Genomic DNA, 21,393 nt, shown 5'->3' with positions numbered 1-21,393 from the left:
CCCTATCTTTTTTGTTTTTTCTTTGTAAATTTCTTAGCAAGACACATAGCGTACTCTTAAGAGGCGTAATCACTCTGTTAATCAATGACTTACAAGATCAACTTTGTGGAAACTTCTGTTTTGCTTTGATCATATATTGGATATAAATTGATTTTTGAAGATGGATTGGATCGTTTTCATCATTGCATATGATAATATAGTAACACATTGTCAAAGTTAACTTTGACAAAGTGATGTCTCGTGTCATTTGGAAGCATCATGATGTCCTGTACGGTATATCAAGCACCACCAAGCTTAAAATTGCTGGCGCACACGTGAACCTCGAGGTTTTTGGGTATTTCTTCTTTAGTCAAAATTTTGGTTTTGTAGGCTGAATCATTTTTAGTTCATGGATTCGGTTTATTTCACTACACCACTTAATATGCTAAATGTATCATTCAATAGGTCATGACGACTCAACAAAAATGATATTTTCATGCGTTATTACAGAGTAGGTGAATGTATCGTATAAAAGTTAAAATTCAATGTATTCCTCCTATGACGTTATGATGTGAGCTTAGTCAATTACTCAGTTTCATACGGCAAGTAAATTGCTAAACGTGTATACTTCAAATGACCATATACATTTCTAGGCACACCAAACAAAAAAAGAAAAAGACTAAATATGGAGGAGCGAGCTAGCTAGGCAAAGACTAAATATGGAGGAGCTAGCTAGCTAGGGTTTTACTTTTTTTTTGTTCAAAGCTAGGGTTTTACTGAAACTTAATAAAGGGACATCTATTTTCTTCTACCGACTCAGAAGGAATACTATTTTGATTTTTCGTATTGACTTGGTTTTCACCAACTCTTGCCACACTTGGAGGGGACTTTTGAAAAGCATGCTAGAAATGCTCTTTCTAGCTAGACCCAGATTAAATTACAGCTTAGAATGCTCTTTCTAGCCAGACCAAACTATAAAATTTATAATGGATGAGGCAAAGCAAAGGGAAATATATTAGATTTTAGAGTGTGACAAAAACCTGAACCACTTTTTTTTGAATTGTTTGGTGTACAGTTTGACATGTGAATTAGTAGAAGGACAAATATTGGATCAACTAGATTTGATTTTTCCATCACCGTTATGATCCTAGAAAGAAAGAGCTCGGAAAAATTACACTTGCAGCGTATATGATGAGTTTTTTGGACCGCCAATAATAACTCGGGAGATTCTACAATAATAGTCCAATAATAACTTTGCACTGATAATAATTCCTATAAAAATATAATTTAAGTGACTAAAGTCCTAGTGTGACAAACACGGCCCAATTTTATGGGCCCTAATTGTTGGACTGGCTCCATGGAAGGCACTGAAAGGAGGAATTAAAGAGCCCAATTTGACTATTTTATTTTTGGTACCAAATAAAGCCCAATTTGGTTCAGTACGTTTGCTTGGGTCCTAAGTAATCCTATTACTTGCACAATTTGGTTTAATAAGCCCTCTAAACTCATCAACAGTGGTGGACTTGGGCATCTGCACCATCTTCTAGTGCGAATTCAAACTTGAATTCAATGGAGAAGCTCGACGAGAAGAGAGAAAAGATTACTGATCTACCAGTATTTGCTTCAAGCAATTGAAAGCCATCAGGTTCTTGTTATTGTTGGGGGACAGAGTGGATGTGGAAAAATCACACAGATACCTCAATATCTACACAAGGCCAGAAAGAAGATTGGAATCACACTGACACGTGGGATTGCTACGGTTATGCCAAGTGTCACTGCCAGAGTGGGCTGCGAAAACAGGGGCCCAGCTTGGATATTAGCCTATTCCACCCCTGACAATAAAACTGATCATACTAGTAGTAATGTTTTGATCAAATACATGACAGATGGAATTTTGGTGAGTGAAATATTGGATGGTGAGGCAGATTTGGAGGGATAGGTGTGGTGATGGTGGATGAGGCCAATGAGAGAACTTTATCAACTCATATTTTATTGGGAAAGCTTAAGGTGTGATTTTAAACTGCTGATTTCATGTTCAACTGAAACTGATGCCGAGAAATTGAGTGGAAATTTTGATTCTGCCCCAGTTTTCAAAATTCCCCGAAGAAGGCCGCGGAATCTGATAAGCCACATGAAGAAGTTGGAAGAAGGCTTGGTGAACCAAGCAGTGGCGAGAACACTTGAAATTCATGTGACACAGTCACGACTCACACAACAACCTGGTGACATACTGGTGTTTTTGCCTGGTCAACAAGAAATTGAAGCCGTCGACCAAATGTCGAGGCAATTAACAAAAGCTCGCGGCCATGGAAAGCTGATTATCTGTCCCATAATTCATGCACAAGCTCTTGAGCCTACACCTCAAGGGGCCAGGGAGGTTGTGCTTGCAACAAGCGTAGTTGAAACTTCATTGTTAATGCTGACTGGTATTCAATATGTCATTGACTCTGGATTTTGCATGATAAAGTCTTATCATCCGACGGCTGGGGTGGAATCAGCGTTAATTAGTCCGATTTCAAAGGCATTGCTGTGCAGAGGGCAGAACAAGCTGGATCTATGTGTGTCAGGTTATATACTTGCAGTTATTTGAATGATTTACAGGATCAGACAGCACCAGAAGTACAAAGGAGTAACAAATGACTGAAGTTGGTAAACAGATGGCAGACAAAGTTTTCTTATCATTGTAATGAAAAACAAAAACTGGCAAATTAGGTAATTAGTTTTCAAGCATCTATCTCAATTAGTCTAGTGTTACTTCTCTTCTCGATGTTGAAAGAGATTCCGTTAATCAAGTAACTAGGTTAATTAAATGTTCTGTTTTTCACTTGTGAATTGTATTTTTTATATCTTTATCTCTGCTTGCTAAGTACTAATGAAACTTTCTGTTATCTATTATTTTGTATTTTACTATTAATTTGTCTACACACTCAAAATACATTTATTTATTTTTTGCGGGTCTAGGCTTGTTCCTCACTCAACAACAAATTTGGGCCTCAAGTAAACACAGAACATTGCCCAACACAAAGTCAAAAGTTGTATCAGCATGTCCACGTATCCAGAATCGCAGGATTATTATAATCCCCATGGTACTCTTTTCCTTTCTCCCCAAGATAAATTAATCAAAGGAGCATAAACATCGTTAGGCAACAAAAATGTCAACTAAACATTATAAAACAACCTTAGATTTGACATGTTATTTCCTTTACAAGATGAACGTTTGACTGGAAGCTCAAAATTCAAACATCTTCTACAAATAACATTAAGGGAGCTCTCTCTCTCTCTCTCTCTCTCTCTCTCTCTCTCTCTCTCTCTCTCTCTCTCTTGAGCAATATCTATATATATATATATATGCTCAAGTTTTGAGTTTGTGAACCATCATTCATATCTAGCACTCAAAGAATCTCTCAGTTTTTCAAGTATGGAAGAATATGTAGTATTATTATGTTCTCTTGCACTGGTTCTGCTGTTGTATGGTGCTGCTAGAGTTTCCTACTCCATTTGGTGGAAACCCAAATGGCTTGAGAGGCAGTTGAAGCGCCAAGGGATTAGAGGCACCCCTTACAGGCCACTCATTGGAGACATGAAGGAGTTTGTGAGGCTCATAAAGGAAGCATGGTCTAAGCCTATGAGCCTAACTCACCAGATTGCGCCACGCGTCGACCCGTTCACCCTAACTAATATGCAGAAATATGGTAACCACCTTGTTAATTAGTTCTGCTTATGTTTTTGTCAGCTGATATTGTGTCTTTGTTCATATCTCTTAACTTCTCAATTTAATAATCACAGGGAAGATATCAATGTATTGGGTTGGGACAACACCAAGACTGATCATCACGGACACAGAGATGATGAAAGAAATCTTGTCTAACAAGCAAGGTCACTTCAATAAGCCACCCCTGAACCCTCTCATTCTCATACTGACCAAAGGACTTGCAAGTCTGGAGGGTGAGAAATGGGCCAAACACAGAAGGATAATCAATCCTGCTTTCCACCTAGAAAGGCTGAAGGTTCTATCTATTGCCTGACATCTCTTTCTGATTTTACAGATTCAATTCTTTTTCAGACTAAGTCATTTCTTCTGTTTTTTTAATTGTAGGAAATGATACCAGTTTTTGCAGTTAGTTGTGGGGAAATGATAGAGCAGTGGAAGAGGATGGTTCCTCTTCAAGGAGCTTGGGAAGTGGATATATGGCCTGAAATCCAGAAACTTAGTGCAGATGTTATTTCTCGAGCTGCATTCGGAAGCACCTATGAAGAAGGGAAGAGGGTCTTTGAGCTTCAGAAAGAGCTTCTTGTGCTAACATTTGAAGCAATGACTACCTTATACATTCCTGGTTTCAGGTGCATTTCCATTGCCTAATATTTCCCCTGCATAGTATTTAATATCAGTTCTTGAGAAAATTAACATCTTAACCATTTACTACAGATTTGTTCCAACAAAAAAGAATCAAAGGAGAAAGAAATTGGCCAAAGATATCACATCAATGCTGCGAAACATAATCCAGAAGAAAATGAATGCAATAAGGGCCAGAGAATCCAGGGTTGATGACTTGCTAGGCATGCTCTTGCAGTCTAATAATCAGATGGACTTATCAGAAACTGCAAGGAACACAAGAAGCAATGAGATGTTGACAATTGAAGAGGTGATAGAAGAGTGCAAGCAGTTCTACCTTGCTGGCCAAGAAACAACCTCAAGTTGGCTAACATGGACCATGATTGTTTTAGCCATGCACCCAGACTGGCAAGAAAAGGCAAGGCAAGAAGTCCTACAAGTTTGTGGGAAAAAAGAACCTAATTTTGAAGCTCTAAGCCACCTCAAGATTGTGAGTATTTCTCTCTTCAATCACATACAAGGGTGATTAACACATCTTCTTTTCTCTTTACAATCACATACTCGTATAAAATTCTCTTGCAGGTAACCATGATACTTAATGAAGTTCTGAGGTTGTATCCACCAGCGATTGCTCAGTATCAACATGTTTACAAGGAAACCAAAATAGGGGACATCATTGCTCCAGCAGGAGTTGATATTACTCTGCCAACACTACTCATTCACCATGATCCGGAGCTTTGGGGTGCTGATGCAGGGGAATTCAAACCAGAGAGATTCTCCGCAGGAGTTTCAAAGGCGTTGAAGGATCAGCAAGCATTTTTTCCATTTGGCTGGGGTCCAAGGACCTGCATAGGCCAAAACTTTGCCATGATAGAAGCAAAACTTGCTTTGGCTATGGTTCTGCAACATTTCTCATTCGAGCTCTCACCCTCCTACACTCATGCTCCTTGTAGTGTTACCATTCTTCAACCACAGCATGGAGCTCAAATTATGTTACACCAACTCTAGGTTGGACAAGCCTGCCATGTCTAAATTTTACTTCCAATAATGTGATATTAAATTGCAAAATGTGTGCCTGTTATATTTCCCATAGTGTGTTTCGTTCATAATGAAGAAGTCAAGATTTTGCATTTGCTCATTAAGTTCAGTGTCTTCTGAAAGTGGCAACTACTGTTTGAGACCCAATTCTCCTCATAAGGATGGTTTGTTCCAATAATTTTATAAAGCAAATACATTCAACTTAGGAGAATTGACAAATGTCTCGAACAGAGAGCAGAGCATATACTTAAATGGTAGAATATGATTTTTATTTCAATGCCATTAGACAAAGAGGATTAGTTGCAATAGGTTCATTTGAAATGAGTATAAAACAATCCACTGTTCTGCATATTATGGTGGCTGCTGGTGTACTGGAAAAAATTCCTAACTAGTCTTGCTATTGGAACTTGTCATCTATTTTCTCTGATAGTTTCTAACAAAGATAATTTCCCTCTCAAAGTTATATAGGGTTACCTAGGAACCAAAATTGTATTGCAAATGAGAAAAAACTATCATAAACCATCTATACTTGCTAAAATGGAGTCTACATCTGGGGTTATTATGGCTCGCTTGTTCAGCTCCCCGATAATGCCACAGCCTTTCTCTGCTTGATTAACAACCACAACATCCTGGGCGAAATCGCAATTCATTCCTGGGGAGACCTGCAACCATTCAAAAGGTAAGAGGGAAGGGCGTATAAGATTATTATACACATGCACAAAAAGATTTTCTTGAGTAATTAAAAAGATTTTGCAACATAAAAGTTAACTGGAGTTTGATAACATGTGCAGAAATATAAGATTATTTCATGCATGTAATAATAGCATGGACAGTTAAGTGGGGCAGGAGAAGGCATTCCATTTTGCATCTTTATTATGAAATTATACTCACATCAAAAAGGCTATCTCCTATCTTCATCTTGACAGCACCACTCCTGTACACCAGCATCTTACCCATGAAGCCAGCTGGTAACTCGGACAAAGAACAAGGCTTCTGCATATTGCGTGCACCTCCAGGTGGCCCTAAGCTTTTTGTTACCTCTTGGCTAGCTGCTGTAGCTGATCGTTTTATTGTAGGCATATTTGGCGGTAACTGAAGAAAGAACATACTTGTTGCTTTATTTTCCTCCTGCCAACAAATTATCAAAAGTAAATCAAAGGATTTAAGCACGTAATGTTAGAACTTCAATTGTGGGATTACCAACCAATAGCCCAAGATCATTTGCCGGTGTTGTTGAATTTTCATCATAAATTGATTCCTCTGAACCCTCCCCAAATTCTTCCTCATTACGAATTTCTGCAAGTGTTATAGGTAGAACATTAGGTGCATTTATTTGTAACACAAGTTGAATTTCATCTTGACAGTAGATGAAACAGAAATGATCAGATGGAAAACAAAACAAAACCCAAAAAAAAAAAGGGTCAAACCACCTGTAAAATGCGTATCCTATTAGGTAAAAAGCAATGACTAGACAACCATATAACAGCTATAATGTGCCATGTTGCATCATTGATAATCCTATGCTTTTCTCAAAACATACCAGGATTTCCCGAATATGGCTGTCTCAGAGGAAGAGTTACAGGGTAATAACTGTATTGATCCTGCAACAACATCCAAAATAAAAAATAACTAAAGTCATACACACACAGGGACGTTCACAGAAAAAGCAGAAACCAATAACCATGCACAGTCAAGTTGGCTTGTATATTTTGAATCGTAATGTAACCTACCCATGGTGAACTGTATTCTTTCTCCTCGTTCACGCCTGAGGCACCAGCTGCAGAAACACCATCCAAGGTGATGTACTAGAAGCATCTCATTAGCAGCTAAACAAAAAGAGTACATTGAAGGAGACCATACCATTGGTGGCTGAACTAGCGCTCCCATCCTTGGGAGCACCATATGATTTCATGGTTGTTGATGCACCACCATAACCAAATACAATTTGCGTAGGCACCACTGCAAATTTCAAATAATAAATGACAGAGAATTCTAATCCAAACAAATTGTACGGAAACATTATCTTATTCAGAGAATACATATACAAATTTCCTCTACTTAAGCCAAGTTAAACCTACTCCCACAAAATATCCACAAGATACAAATTTTATAGCATATTTCCCATTGGATCACAACTTCACTACATATTGTTTGACTATTTTATTTTATTTGAACTTTATTGATTTAATCACAGGTGTAAGATGCCGAAATAAAAGTGAAGAATCACATATGTTGTGTTATACACTTGTTACTGAGTAAACTGAAAATTAAAAAACAAATGTGCATTGATATCAGGCTTATTTAAACCCGAAGAGCCTTACCTTTCTTTTCAACTTTGAGCCTCGCCCTTGATGATTGTTCCTATAAGAAAAGAGCACCCAAAAAAAAAAAAAACATACATAAACACACAAACAAAACAGAACATGAGATATGGGGATCATAAACGAAATTGAAACCATGACACCCGTATCAATGAAAAACACAGTTACATTGAAGCGTTTCAGCAATTCCTTAGCCTTTTCAGCATCAGACTCCTCCGCCCCATGGTCCACTTCGCTGTAGAGAGATTAAGAATAACAGAAGTTAAGAAACAGATTAAACCAGAAAAGGGTACAACTTTCAAGTTTAACAAAAAGTGACAAATACGTTTTGACTTCAGGCTTCGGCACTCTGCGGGGAGCTTTTGGTATGAATCTCATCTGCAGCAGAGCAAAGAAAATCAGAAGAAAACAAAAGTAAAACTATTGAAGAATTTAAAAGAAAAACAAAAGGACATTAGTTCAACAAAAGCAGGGTATCAAACAAACCTTCCTGGGAACTCGTTCTGGCTCCATTGGAGATTAAATGACAATCTGCAGGAAACAAAAAAATAAAATTAAAGACAAAAAATTTATCAGCCCATGTATAAAAAATGCAAAAACCAGATTTTGGTCAAGTGGGTTCGTGCCAAGGCTGTTGCTTGGCCTCTTCTATGCATAATGATGATGATGATGATGATGATGGAGGCTAACCTGTAATGAAAGAGAATGAAGCAGAGTGATGACTGTGGGAGAGGCAAAGAGAGTGGCTAACGCTAATGAAACCAAACCAAACCCCCTCTCGCTTTCAACAAATCCAGCTTTTATAGCGCGCCGCTTAGGCCCTAAGCTGTGCTTCTGTGTGCCTTCACGTGGACGTGCGCCCCTTTACACTCGCACACCATCTTTCAGTACGTGCAAAAAGCAAAGGGTTGTCTCGGCTTTTTACTTCTTTGCTGATTCCCATGGGTTTGGGGAAAAAAAAAAAAAAACATGTGGCAAGGCCCAGTTTGAGAAACTTAGGCCTGCTGCCTTATTTGTTTCCGAGTTTTTTTCTCTTATCAAATTTGATTCTTGAATTCTATTTTTGTCATATTTTCTTTCTAAACTTGGGCAAATGCTATGCGCAACTCCTAATCTTTATTTCATTTTTGCATGTGTATGTACGTCTACCTGTTATTTCCAGATGTTTATCAATATAGCAAATCTTTATTCTTTAAAAAATCCTCTCGGATACATTTATACTATAGTTGTCAGCGAAATAAGAACTAAGTTGTGGACATTCGCCCTCTTCAATGGGATGTGGAAAACACGAAGTAAATGGGGAAGCAGCTTTACTCGAAAGCATAAGTTAACACTGTGATGTACAAAGGGTAATGAAGAAGTCTATTTTTCCATTTAAAGAACCCAACCCTTTACTTTCTTGTCTTCCATGAACAATCAAACCTGCGTACAGACCCTCGTTCATCCCTCATTTTCTTTTATCCAAACAGAGGGAGTGTTAGTCCCAAAGAAACTATGATTGAAGTTATCCGTTCATAAAACAAATTGATAAGTGACATAGAACAAATTCTTCTTACTCATTTCCTAATTTCTTGCTTGCACTGCCTGCACTGTTGCAATTAGTTGAGCCATAACCGTAGCATACTGGACAGCAGTATGTTGTGAAGTATACTGGTCTGCAAGGCCATACTCAGCAAAGTTTGGTTCCATGTGCATAAAGTGCCCTGGTAATGATCTTTTTGACAAAGCCTGTTGCCATATATCCATAAAGTCTTCCATGACTTGCCTCGCTTTTTCCATCGAAGAAATGGGAAGGTACTCCACCTGTACAACACAAGCAACTTCAATTAAAAAGGATCCAAGACGATGACAGCATGAAAATATTTCCCAGATTAACATCTAGCAAATATGAAATAGATGTTAGATAAAATATCAGTTGTTTTCGCAGACGAATAGTCTAGGGTACTTGGGGAAACAAGGGGAAAAAAGACCATATAGGGACCAACAATCTGAAGACTAGCAAATTCAGACACTGCTAAATATTTCATAGAGCACAATCACAATCCTATGCTAAAGCACTGATCTGAAACCAAATACATTTATAGTTAAAAAGATTTGCCTTTTCTTAGAAATTAATCAAAGTCAACAGGGAGATTCAGAAATCAATCTAAGCCAATCTATAAAGTGCATGCTGGACATAATCATCATGAAACCAACATCCTTTATTAACCAGAGCTTGCAATTCACATTGTTCGGCAAATAGTAATCCAGCCTGTATTCCAATCTTGTGAGAAATCTCTTATCAAGGTAGCTAAACAAGTAAACTACTTCCATCATGCATTACTATAAAGTGCTCCAAAACACATTTGGGAGATGCATACTTCATAGGTTAATTTTACTGTGATATAGCTCTCTCCTTTAGGCATATTAATCCCATGCTTTTGTGGTAAATAGAGTCAAAATTAGACACCAACACACTCAAATGAAACCAAAAGGCACTCCTCAATTGCAAGCCTTATCAATCTCTTTCTGCCCAATAAAAATTAAAGCCTTATCAATCTCAAATATTTCAAAATGCATATCTCACTTCTCCAATAGTCAAAAATTTGCCAAATATAGAAATAGAAAATCCCATAAAAAAAGTATTCAAATCTCCCACAAATTTCAAGCTTAGAGCAAGTCCGTACCTCCATAACTATTCCTCTCAAATTTTCAGAATGAGTAGGAAGAACTTTCCCCACTCTCAATTGGAAGTCCCCAAGTTGATATTGAAATCCCTACAACACCAACATAGAATCATATTAAAACAATTTTCTCTGTGTGGACCTCAAATTATCAGGATGTTAAACATCCTAACTAGACTAATTGAGAGAGGAAGGGGGACCTCAAAATTAAGAGAGACCCTCGATTTGTAAGACTGTAATTTCTCCATAATCATCTGAATAGATGAATCAGCCTCAAGAACTATGCGCTGCAATCGGATTATAAGGTAGTACTTATTCGGTTGCTCCGGCAGCGCAATCCCCAGAAAATCACGCGGGAAGTCCCCTGCTAGGGCCTGCTCTGCTGTACATACATGTACATATATATCAAAATCCAACTTCATAACATTTGACAAAACCCATAATACAAAATTGGGAAAAACAAAATTGAAAACACGAAAGATGAGAAATTTACCTCGAATCATGGGTTTGTAGAAGGTGATAGTGGCTTTCCATCTGCCTTCCTTAACGCCATTGATGCTCTCAACGCACTGCGTCACTTCGTTGATGATTTGGCTGTTTACTGTCGTCCCTGCATTGGGCTGCCAATGCAAAACCCTAAAATTGCACCCAAAAGAAAATCAAACACAAAACTTACTATACAGAATACTCCGAACCTAAGAATAGAGTTTTCAATCTTTACCATTTCAGTGGCATTGTCTCAGATTCCAACGGTTCTGCTTAGGGCTTTATAGTTGCCGTGAGCCGCTGACGAAGATGAAGCCTAAGAGAGAGAGGAGAGAGAGAGAGAGCTGAGTAAATTGGTATTTTTCTTTTTTTGGGTTTCCCAAAAGGACTGGGTTTTAGCGCGAGGCGGTTAAAAAAAAAAGAAAAAGGAAACCTATTTCTTTCGGTTGTATTTTAAAACAGAGAGCTTGGTATATTATGAGAAACACCATAACGAAGACAGTGACTGTGTGAGCGGTCTTCGTCTTCTCACAGCACAACCTTCGAAGTTCAAACGCGAAGAAAAGTTGCGTTCTTTGCGTCTAATTGGTGGCCGTTCTCGCCCTCCGGCCAGTTCACCGAAGACGAGTTGAGAGAGATAGGCAGAGAGCTAGGGTTTCGTTTGGATAAACTGTCATTTATTTTTTTCTTTTTGGGCTTTTGGGTGATTGGGGGAATCAATGGCGTGCGTGTACATACCGGTTCAGAATTCAGAGGAGGAAGTGAGGGTGGTTCTGGATCAGCTCCCAAGGGAAGCTACTGATATCATCGACATTCTCAAGGCCGAGCAAGCCTCTCTCGATCTCTGGCTCATTATCGCGGTTCGTCTTTTTTGCTTTTTAGTTTTTTGATTTAAATGTGTTTTCTGTTAGAGGATATGCTTAATGTTTTGTTCATGGCATGATTGTTTGAGTTGCTGAGCAATTACGTTTCAATTTTTACGCTAATGCAAGATAATGGTGAATTTTGTATTTTTTTTTTTCTAATACAAAACGATGAATATGCTGTTTACTTTTTAACTGGCAATGCTGCAGAGAGAGTATTTCAAACAAGGAAAACTTGAGCAGTTCCGCCAGATTTTGGAGGAAGGGTCTGGCTCTGGTAATCATTCTTTCCCTGCACTTGCAATATCCGAAATTGTTTTATTTGTTAATTTTTGTAATTTTTGTTTCGTACTTGCTATAGGTGCTTAATGTCTATCGTATTGTGTTTAAATTGTGGAGTAATGTTGGCTATTATTATTTTTTTCTTGGTGCAGAGATTGATGAGTATTATGCTGATGTTCGATATGAGAGGATTGCGATCTTGAATGCTTTAGGGGCCTACTACACCTACCTCGGAAAAATTGAGACCAAACAGAGAGAAAAGGAGGAGCATTTCATTCTAGCAACACAATTTTACAACAAAGCATCTAGAATCGACATTCATGAGCCTTCTACTTGGGTTGGGAAAGGTGTGGATACCCCAGAGCCTCTTTATGTTGTCATATATCTGACTGAAGATTTGATTACTACTTACTTAGAACTTCTGATACGTTCATGATGAGAACTGAATTGTCCAAAAACATTGGCCTTTGCTGGATTTTGGATTTAGGGTGTGTTTTTTGGATGACATTGTGTGTGATGAGACTAGCTTGGTAGTTGATCTGTAGTTTGCCATCCTAGAAACTGCTTGATGTGGCATCTTACAGTCTTCAATAACTGGTCTTGTGTTCTTGTTCATGTCGTAGTTGTGAAGTATGGAATCCAAAGAAATTTTGTGTATCCTTCTGTCTCTATGGCACATAAAATTTCTTTGTGTTTGCAATTTATGTTCTGAAACTTGCTGGTTTTGGTCTATAATACATCTACCGCTTACTCGTACTACTATGAGTCTAAATTCTCAATGAGTGTCACAGAAGGATCTATATTGTGAGATAATGTAGGGGCAACCTTTTTGCTGCTGTTAGATGATGCATCCTATGATACTTGAAATTTTATTACTTGTCTTTCAGGTCAGCTTTTATTGGCTAAAGGTGAAGTTGATCAAGCATTTTCTGCATTCAAGATTGTATTAGATGGAGACCGGGACAACGTTCCTGCCCTTTTGGGTCAGGTATATACATTGAATTTCTCTGCTTAGCAAAGTAATTATGCTTGCCATTTTCAAACATCGCATGGAAAAAGATGTAATGAATATATCGGTATATGAAAAGGAAAATAGAAGATATAGTTATTTTTTTAGTTATTGCTCTTCCTCGTCTTGGCTTTATCAGTATATCATATCTTGAACACTGTCTCTTTTACTTTCAATAATTCTTTCTAAAGCGTGTTGATTTTGGGTGAAATTTTTTAACATGTGAGGTACTTGGCTAGCTGTGAATCCATGATCTATGAGCATGGCCCTGTGGCCAGAAAATTGGCAATGGTACATGGGAGTGACTATTTTAGTGTTAGATAGCCGCAAATGGAATAGAATTTAAATTAAGACCAAGGGGGAACTCATTTGAAATATAACAGAGCTGGTTGTCCCAGAGAGAGCAAGAGAGACCAAATTGGGTTGGGCTTGGTTAGTGTAGATATGCTTCATTTGTTGTAAACACCTTGCCCCTGTTATTTGCAGGCATGCGTTGAGTTCAACCGTGGGCATTACTCGGATTCATTGGAGCTGTACAAGGTTTGTATTTTTCATCCCACTGTTTGCTAATGGGAAGAACACAAGAATGTATATGGTCTGAACCTCTAGAATTTGTTATTTGTATTTGAATTGGTTGGGGTTATGGGTAGCCCTCTGAAGTGTAGAAATTTGGTAATTTTGTGAAGATATTTCTTTTATGAATGCTAATTGTTGATTTAACTTGTCTTTTGTGAAATTTGATAAAGAGGGCCCTGCAAGTACATCCTGATTGTCCTGCGGCTGTAAGACTTGGCATAGGTCTCTGTCGTTACAAAATGGGTCAATTTGAAAAAGCTCGGCAGGCCTTTCAACGGGTTTTACAGGCAAGTGATATCAGCGAATGAATGATGCATTAATATAAGGTGAAGGTGTTAAATGCCACAGTTTCTAACAAAATGAATTTATACTTGCAGCTAGATCCAGAAAATGTTGAGGCTCTTGTTGCACTTGCGATTATGGATTTGCATGCAAATACAGGTACAACCATACAAGTCAGCATTTCTATATGTTGCACTTGTGTTTAGTTTGATAGTTATTATTTGTCCATACTTCTCTCTTTCGAGCAGTCTAATATTCAGGACATATTGTACTTGACAGCTGCTGGAATAAGGAGAGGAATGGAAAAAATGCAGAGAGCTTTTGAGATATACCCTTATTGCGCAATGGCCTTGAATTATTTGGCAAACCATTTTTTCTACACTGGTCAGCACTTTCTAGTTGAGCAACTAACTGAAACTGCACTTGCTGTCACTAACCATGGACCGACAAAGTCACATTCCTACTACAATTTGGCACGATCTTACCATAGCAAGGTTAGTAAAAGATTATGCACAATATTATTATTATTTTGTTTATGAAGAGGTCATGCTTTTCTTGTTATCATTAAGGGGTTCTTTACATTTTCTGTATTGTGTTAATTGGAAATTTTGAGGCGGAGGAAGTTGTGTTCTGTACAATCACATGCTTTCTGGCGACTTCTCTGTGTGTGCGTGTGTGTGTGTGTGTGTGTGTGTGTTTAAATGTGGTTGATCATCCATTAGTGATTTATCTTAGGCAGCATTTAGGTCCACATGATACTCGACCATCTATTGTGGTTCCTAGCTAAACAAATGCATAAGGTGGCCCTATAATGAAATTGTCATCAATACTGTTACTATTACTAACTTACTGCTGGCAACGAACACTTTCAAATAAGTGAAGATAAATTGTTAGCAAGTCTTGTGGCCTCATTTGATTTGATGACATCAAGTTTATACATTTTAGTCGTGCATACATTGGATCACAAATGTTACAAATGTTTATTTTCGCTGGATTTCAGGGGGACTATGATAAGGCTGGAGTGTACTACATGGCATCTGTCAAGGAAATCAGCAAACCCCTTGAGTTCGTATTTCCTTATTATGGTTGGTTACCATAAATCATATACAATCTTATGTGCTTATACTTTTGCCTGAGTATGATGTTTTGGCATAGTATTAGTAATGATTATAATGTAATATATCTTCTGCAAGACTTTAACATAATTTCTCTCTTTTTAAGTCCACATCTTTTGTTGTCATTGTTTTCCTTGGCGTGCATACTTCAACTAGGCTTGTTAATAAGACATTTTTCAGTAGTATGCCGAAATCTGCAAGGAGAAGCAGGTTTATATTCATGTAATATTGTTTGCATTCACCTAGTTATGTGCATAATTTTTGGGCTCATGGTGACAGGTTTGGGACAAGTACAACTGAAGATGGGAGATCTTAGAAGTGCACTATCAAACTTTGAAAAGGTTTTGGAGGTGTACCCTGATAATTGTGACGCATTGAAAGTGAGTTGAAACGTGAAATGAAAGTATGTTGGTATCAATGATGTATTTTTCTGTTAGTTTGATTTACTTTGCTAATTTCCCTTTTCTCTAGGTCCTTGGGCACATATATTTTCAGCTTGGACAGACTGAGAAGGCCTTGGAATTTATGAGGAAGGCTACAAAAATTGACCCATGTGATTCCCAGGTTATCAATCCTCTTTATTATTCTTTGATGAGTTGTGTCCTTGTGGATTTTTTCCGCAGTGAAAATTGGTTTGTGTGAATTTGCTAACATAACCTATGCCCACAGTCCACATGTGTCTGATACTTTCTTTCCTGTTTATTGGTGTGGCACTCTTGCATTGGTGTCTCCGTTTATTAGAGGTTTGCTTTGCCAATTGGTTAGTGGTTCTCCTTGTATATACTTTTTTCATCATTGTTTTAGTCTTTGTTGCTCTTCAGTCTTCACAAAGAAACACAGTAATAGTGTTGATAATGATGGTACAAGTTTAGTATAATGCTCACTGGAACCCTTGTGTGTAGCTGTATCCTCATGGGTTATCTAGCAACTGGCTGAGTCTCACATCCTGTGCCCATACTAAAAACAGGATGCTTTTGTACATAGCCAAGATGATAATAGTTGTTTTTGGATGAATAGAGTTGGGGTGTTATGTGGTCATTTTGAAGATGCATCTTGAAATTTTAGTATGTATGGCGAGCCATATCCTAGCTCAAACTTTTATTTTAATTTTTTCTATCGGACTGCAATGCAGGCATTTCTTGACCTAGGAGAACTGTTGATTTCATCTGATGGTGGAGCGGCTCTGGATTGCCTAAAAACGGTATGGATTTCTTGTCGTTCTGTCCTAAATAGCAAGAATGATCATCCTTATATTAATGGAGCTCTTTTTCTCCTTCATTGTTGGAATCTAGTAATTTCCTTTGAAGGTTTATTAAGCTGTCAATTATTACTTCAGGCACGTAATCTTTTGAAAAAGGAAGGGGAAGAAGTACCAATTGAAGTTCTTAACAATCTTGGGGTTCTTCATTTTGAGAGGGGTGAATTTGAGGTTTGTGCAGTTCTCCAAGGATATCTTTGATGCAATTAAAATGTCTGTGTGGCAGATGCTAAGTATCAGCATCTACATTTTGCACTTTCATAAAATGTTGTGTAGGTTTGAGTAGTTTTAAAATTGCTTGTTTTGTTTTCTTCCCGGATAATTGTAATTTCTACACCAAGCAAACGTAGCTTGATACCTTTGCATATTCTTCTGTCTGTCAGCTTGCTCAGCAAACTTTCAGGGAGGCACTAGGTGATGGAATATGGCTTGCCTTCATTGATGGTAAAGAAAAACCCCCATCTATTGATGCTAATGCATCTATTTCACAATACAAGGACATGAATATATTTCATCAACTTGAGAAAGAAGGTCACTTAGTCGAGTTACCCTGGAATAAAGTCACAACACTATTTAACCTGGCCAGATTACTCGAGCAGTTGTATAACATTGAAACTGCAAGTATATTGTACCGTCTCATTTTGTTTAAGGTACGTCTTTTCTATTTGTGCATGTGCATGAATATGCTTGTTTTATGTTGTAATAGCACTGGAGGAGAATTGTTTTACATGATTATATTCTTACATCCATCTGGTTGCTCCAGTTAAAGTATAAAACTTGGTTAAAAAAAAATATGTTGATACTTTTTGTCATTGGTGATGTGAACTTAAATTAGATTTTAGACCGTCTCAAAGAGAAGAATTTCCATGCAGATGCTGAATTAATAGGGCATGTTTACCAGTACCATGTTGTTATGAACATAGAACCTGGTCTTCAATTCTAAGTAATTGGGCATTTGGCATTTAGAAAAGACCATGATGCATCTCCTACTTCATGGTGCTAGTAATGGAATTCTTCATGCTTAAACAAAAAACAAAGGTTACCAAAAAGTACTGATAAATAAATAAAGAAAAACACCTGCAGGAGCTGACCTTTTGATGTATCATGGTTCAATTTTTTTTATTTCTTGGGTTGGTTTGTTTAAACTCTGTTCTTCTTTGCAGTACCCAGACTATGTAGATGCTTATCTGAGACTGGCTGCCCTTGCGAAAGCTCGAAATAATTTTCAACTAAGCATTGAACTGGTTGTTATTATACCTTTAACTCCCTTTGTCCTAATACTCTCTCTCTATCTCTCTCTCACACACACACGCATGCGCACATTGTTCCAACATTGACTTGCTCTTTCTACAGGTTAATGATGCTCTGAAGATGAATAACAAGTGCCCAAATGCACTATTAATGCTTGGTGACTTGGAATTGAAAAATGATGACTGGGTTAAGGCAAAAGAAACCTTTCGGGCTGCTAGTGAAGCAACCGAGGGGAAGGATTCCTATGCCACTCTTTCTCTGGTGTGTATTGTTTTCGTGTGCATGCTTCTCTCAATTCTTTTTAGATATATAATACATAAATGATGACTTTTGGTGTTCTGTAAAGTTTGTAAAGAAAACTTTTTAAAATTTATTTCATAATTTCATCTTCTGTGCGTCAATGGGAAACACATTTTCCATTGTAGTTGTTACTTTAGTATTCTTTACATCTCATACACTTTTTTGTCACTCTCAAGGGCAACTGGAACTACTTTGCGGCAATTCGCAATGAGAAAAGAGCTCCTAAGTTGGAAGCTACGCATTTAGAAAAAGCCAAAGAACTCTACACTAAAGTATGTTTTTTTGTCTCTCTCTCTCTCTCTCTCTCTCTCTCTCTCTCCTTTTTGTTATTTGTGGCATGTTTGATTAATTATTTCTATGAGCTCTATGGCTTGAATGTAAATGCACATTATTATTTTACCATTGGGGTGATTTTAGGTGTGGTCTGTGAAACATTTTTGTTAGTTGACATTCATAAAATCTTTCAATTTGTGTTTTGTACTATTTGAATCTAGAGTTTGGCAACCATGGTAACAGAAAACCTGATATTTCATTTCTTTTCGGTTACAAAAACCTAATCTTTGTTTTCTCATGCTCATAGGTCCTAGCCCAACATTCTGCTAATTTGTATGCTGCCAATGGTGCTGGAGTGGTCTTTGCAGAGAAGGGTCACTTTGATGTTTCAAAAGACATTTTTACACAGGTGAGTTGTATGATCGATCTCTCGATATCTATATAAAGTACCTCATTTTAGTACATGAATGGTTTAATGTTTGCATTTGTACTATTGTAGGTTCAAGAAGCTGCCAGTGGGAACATTTTTGTTCAGATGCCAGATGTGTGGATAAACTTGGCACATGTTTATTTTGCTCAAGGCAATTTTGCATTGGCTGTGAAAATGGTGAATTCATCTCATCTCTATTCTATGCTTCTCTTTTTGCCAGATTCTTTTGATGACTTATACGTGTGCTGATGACTCTTGTTGTCTTGCAGTACCAAAATTGCTTGAGAAAGTTCTTTAATAACACAGACTCTCAGATTCTACTCTATTTGGCTCGTACCCACTATGAAGCTGAGCAGTGGCAAGACTGCAAAAAGAACTTACTGAGAGCCATTCATCTGGCACCTTCAAATTACACGCTGAGGTTTGACGCAGGTGTTGTAATGCAAAAGTTCTCAGCTTCAACCTTACAAAAGCCAAAGAAATCTGTTGATGAGGTTTGATGGAAAACCTTCTCAAAATTTCTTGCCTTACATTTGTTGTCACACTAAAAGCTTTTTGTGTGGTTCAATGTGGCTCAGCCTTGGATATGATGATTGTCGGATAAGAAGCAGGAAGAAGGATGGCTAGGAGATAATAGAATTTGATCTTTAGATTTGTCTTAGATTGATTTTTGCATATATGATGTAGGTTTTTTTTATAAATAATAAAATATATATATTTTTTAACACTAAATAATAATAATAACAGTAACAACAAAATCAACGATACCACCACCAATACTTTATCTGGTTTTCATTTTTATCTCATAGTCATAGTCATACCTGTATTCATGTTTTTACCCTATTATGATTTATCTTGTTTAGAGAAATTGTCAACCCTGAATTAAGAATTTTGTGAGAGAAATTGCCAACCCAGGATTAAGAAATTTGTGGTTGTCACGTTGCACAACAGTTCTTACAACTTGTAGTATTATTGGGCATCCCTTCCTGATACGCGGTGGCTGTTGAATGTAGTGTCTTTGTGATTATATGTAATGCTACTTCTTTGGAATTTGATTGGCCTGTACATTTATTTTTTTTGGACAAAGGCCTGTACATTTATTGAATGCATGTTTAATTTGTGATTTCATTCTCTCTCTCTTTCTCTCATGAGCACATAAATTTCTGTTTGTATCAATGTTTTAGGTGCGGTCAACAGTTGCAGAGCTAGAAAATGCTGTTCGCTTATTTAGACAGTTGTCTGCTGCTTCCAGCCTTCACTTTCATGGGTTTGATGAGAAAAAAATTGACACCCATGTTGAGTATTGTAGTCACTTGCTTGAGGCTGCGAGAGTTCACTTCAAAGTAGCTGAGCATGAGGAGCAGAAGATTCGGCACAAACAAGAAGTTGCTCGTCAGATGGCATTGGCTGAGGAAGCCCGTCGTAAGGCTGAAGAACAGAGGAAATTTCAGGTTTGGTATTTGAAAGTTGCTTCATTCTGTGTACGATGATGGTTAATGGATTAATACTTTTGTATGAGTTCACATCGTACATTAATTGATGTTTTTGTATAACAGTTGGAGAGAAGATTGCAAGAGGACGAACTGAAGCGAGTGAGACAACAGGAGGAACAGTTTGAGCGCATCAAGGTAAAGATTGATAATTGAGTTGTCTATACTGATACTTCCTTCTTGGTAGCCCCTAATTGGAATGTGGCAGTTCTCTTTCAAGTCTTATATTACCAAGCTCAACTGTGAGCACCAGGTCCAAGATTGGTTAGCTTGTATTATGCAAATCATCAAAGAACTATAATGGTTTTGTATTTAAGTTGACAAGTTCATTGGTCCGAATATATATATATTTTTTTGGGCATAAAAAGCTAAATCCTTTAACCTTGCAGATCTTTGAATAATTCTGCAGTTCTAGAGAGATCTGTATAGATCTGAGAATGCTAATGTAGTATCCAAACAGGCTATTCTCATAGAAAATAGATGGATGCTGAAGGATACAGGAAGTGGATAGCTTTTATTTATTTATTTTACGTCTAAACTTGGTTGAAGAATTTCATGTTTCTAATTGCCCCAAACTTTTTGCATCTTCAGGAGCAATGGAAGAGCAGTACACCTGGTTCTAAGCGAAGGGAAAGATCAGAAATGGATGATGAGGAGGGCGGGAATAGTGAAAAGAGAAGGAGAAAAGGTGGAAAAAGGAGAAAGAAGGACAAATACTCAAGGTCGCGTTACGACACATTGGAAGCAGAAGCTGATATGATGGAAGATCAGGAAGAACTGGAAGATGAAGATGCCAACACAACTTACAGGGAGCCTACTGGTCAGATGAATGAGCAGGATGATGAAGAGAATGTTCAAGATCCTCTTGCAGCAGCTGGGCTTGAAGATTCTGATGCCGAGGATGAGGTGGTAAATTTTATACATTCTCATGTCTGAGTTCTAACCTGCTGAAAATTTCTTGCTGAAATGCATTGAGAGACTAAATGTTTCACTTCCTGCTGGCTGTAACATATTCATCTAATGTTCTAGGCTGCACCTTCAACAACCACAGTTCGACGAAGGCGGGCATGGTCAGAATCTGATGATGATGAGCAACAAGAGAGGCAGCCGGGATCGAGTCCTGTAAGAGAAAATTCTGCAGAGTTACGGAGTGATGGAGAAGGCAGAGAAGGCGGTGATAAAGGGAATGGAGAGGCCGCTCTTGATGATGATGATTAAGATCCATCATCTTGAGCTCTACGGAATCAGGAGTAAATATGTCTTGCAATTTTGAACAAATAATATATTTATATGAAGGCATGAGTTATTCACTGAGGATCACTACATTGTTTATAGTTTCTGTTTGTGATCCCTAGAGGTTCTGAGAATTCTTTTCATGTATTCTGTAACTTTAAAAAAGAAAAAGAAAAAAGAAAAAAATTCTAATAGAAGCTTCATTTCCTCA

At 37.7% G+C, this 21,393-nt stretch overlaps 4 protein-coding genes across 6 annotated transcripts; 2 read left to right on the top strand and 2 right to left on the bottom strand.

Moving 5' to 3' along the window:
- Positions 1–3,380: 3,380 nt before the first annotated feature.
- Positions 3,381–5,395, top strand: LOC110749278 (cytochrome P450 CYP72A616-like). The gene is made up of 5 exons (XM_021949347.2): positions 3,381–3,671; positions 3,766–3,986; positions 4,076–4,320; positions 4,406–4,802; positions 4,895–5,395. The coding sequence occupies exons 1-5, from the start codon at positions 3,398–3,400 to the stop codon at positions 5,318–5,320; spliced, it is 1,563 nt and encodes a 520-aa protein (XP_021805039.2). The 5' UTR covers positions 3,381–3,397; the 3' UTR covers positions 5,321–5,395.
- A 207-nt stretch (positions 5,396–5,602) lies between these two features.
- Positions 5,603–8,819, bottom strand: LOC110749144 (RNA polymerase III RPC4). Its single transcript, XM_021949169.2, has 11 exons — positions 8,362–8,819; positions 8,158–8,202; positions 7,997–8,049; positions 7,840–7,906; positions 7,672–7,711; positions 7,211–7,309; positions 7,081–7,127; positions 6,891–6,951; positions 6,555–6,646; positions 6,242–6,478; positions 5,603–6,012 (listed from the first exon to the last, which is right to left on the bottom strand). Exons 2-11 carry the CDS (start codon positions 8,182–8,184, stop codon positions 5,863–5,865), a joined length of 873 nt encoding a protein of 290 aa, XP_021804861.2. The 5' UTR covers positions 8,185–8,202; positions 8,362–8,819; the 3' UTR covers positions 5,603–5,862.
- Positions 8,820–8,964: 145 nt separating this feature from the next.
- On the bottom strand, positions 8,965–11,212 carry LOC110749146 (mediator of RNA polymerase II transcription subunit 20a). 2 transcript variants are annotated; one of them, XM_021949171.2, is made up of 5 exons: positions 11,056–11,212; positions 10,828–10,970; positions 10,535–10,713; positions 10,338–10,427; positions 8,965–9,474 (listed from the first exon to the last, which is right to left on the bottom strand). In XM_021949171.2, exons 1-5 carry the CDS (start codon positions 11,067–11,069, stop codon positions 9,235–9,237), a joined length of 666 nt encoding a protein of 221 aa, XP_021804863.1. In that variant the 5' UTR covers positions 11,070–11,212; the 3' UTR covers positions 8,965–9,234. The 2 variants fall into 2 exon arrangements, with proteins under 2 accessions (XP_021804863.1, XP_021804862.1); XM_021949170.2 differs by having other exon boundaries at positions 10,535–10,716; positions 11,056–11,211.
- Positions 11,213–11,250: 38 nt separating this feature from the next.
- Positions 11,251–21,393, top strand: ELF8 (binding protein). Of its 2 annotated transcripts, none has more exons than XM_021949168.2 (24): positions 11,251–11,680; positions 11,894–11,960; positions 12,118–12,312; positions 12,853–12,953; positions 13,461–13,514; positions 13,721–13,837; positions 13,928–13,991; positions 14,112–14,326; positions 14,833–14,917; positions 15,227–15,327; positions 15,419–15,511; positions 16,080–16,148; positions 16,284–16,376; positions 16,589–16,855; positions 17,369–17,449; positions 17,559–17,717; positions 17,933–18,028; positions 18,337–18,438; positions 18,529–18,636; positions 18,729–18,953; positions 19,644–19,910; positions 20,016–20,087; positions 20,541–20,855; positions 20,979–21,393. In XM_021949168.2, the coding sequence occupies exons 1-24, from the start codon at positions 11,540–11,542 to the stop codon at positions 21,165–21,167; spliced, it is 3,276 nt and encodes a 1,091-aa protein (XP_021804860.1). In that variant the 5' UTR covers positions 11,251–11,539; the 3' UTR covers positions 21,168–21,393. The 2 variants fall into 2 exon arrangements, with proteins under 2 accessions (XP_021804860.1, XP_021804859.1); XM_021949167.2 differs by having other exon boundaries at positions 20,541–20,858.

The sequence above is a fragment of the Prunus avium genome, chromosome 7 (genome assembly GCF_965620075.1).
Source record: "Prunus avium chromosome 7, drPruAviu1.hap1.1, whole genome shotgun sequence".
NCBI classification, from domain to species: domain Eukaryota; kingdom Viridiplantae; phylum Streptophyta; class Magnoliopsida; order Rosales; family Rosaceae; genus Prunus; species Prunus avium.
Note: the sequence above shows the minus strand (reverse complement) of the source record. Positions and strands in the feature narration are given on the sequence as shown.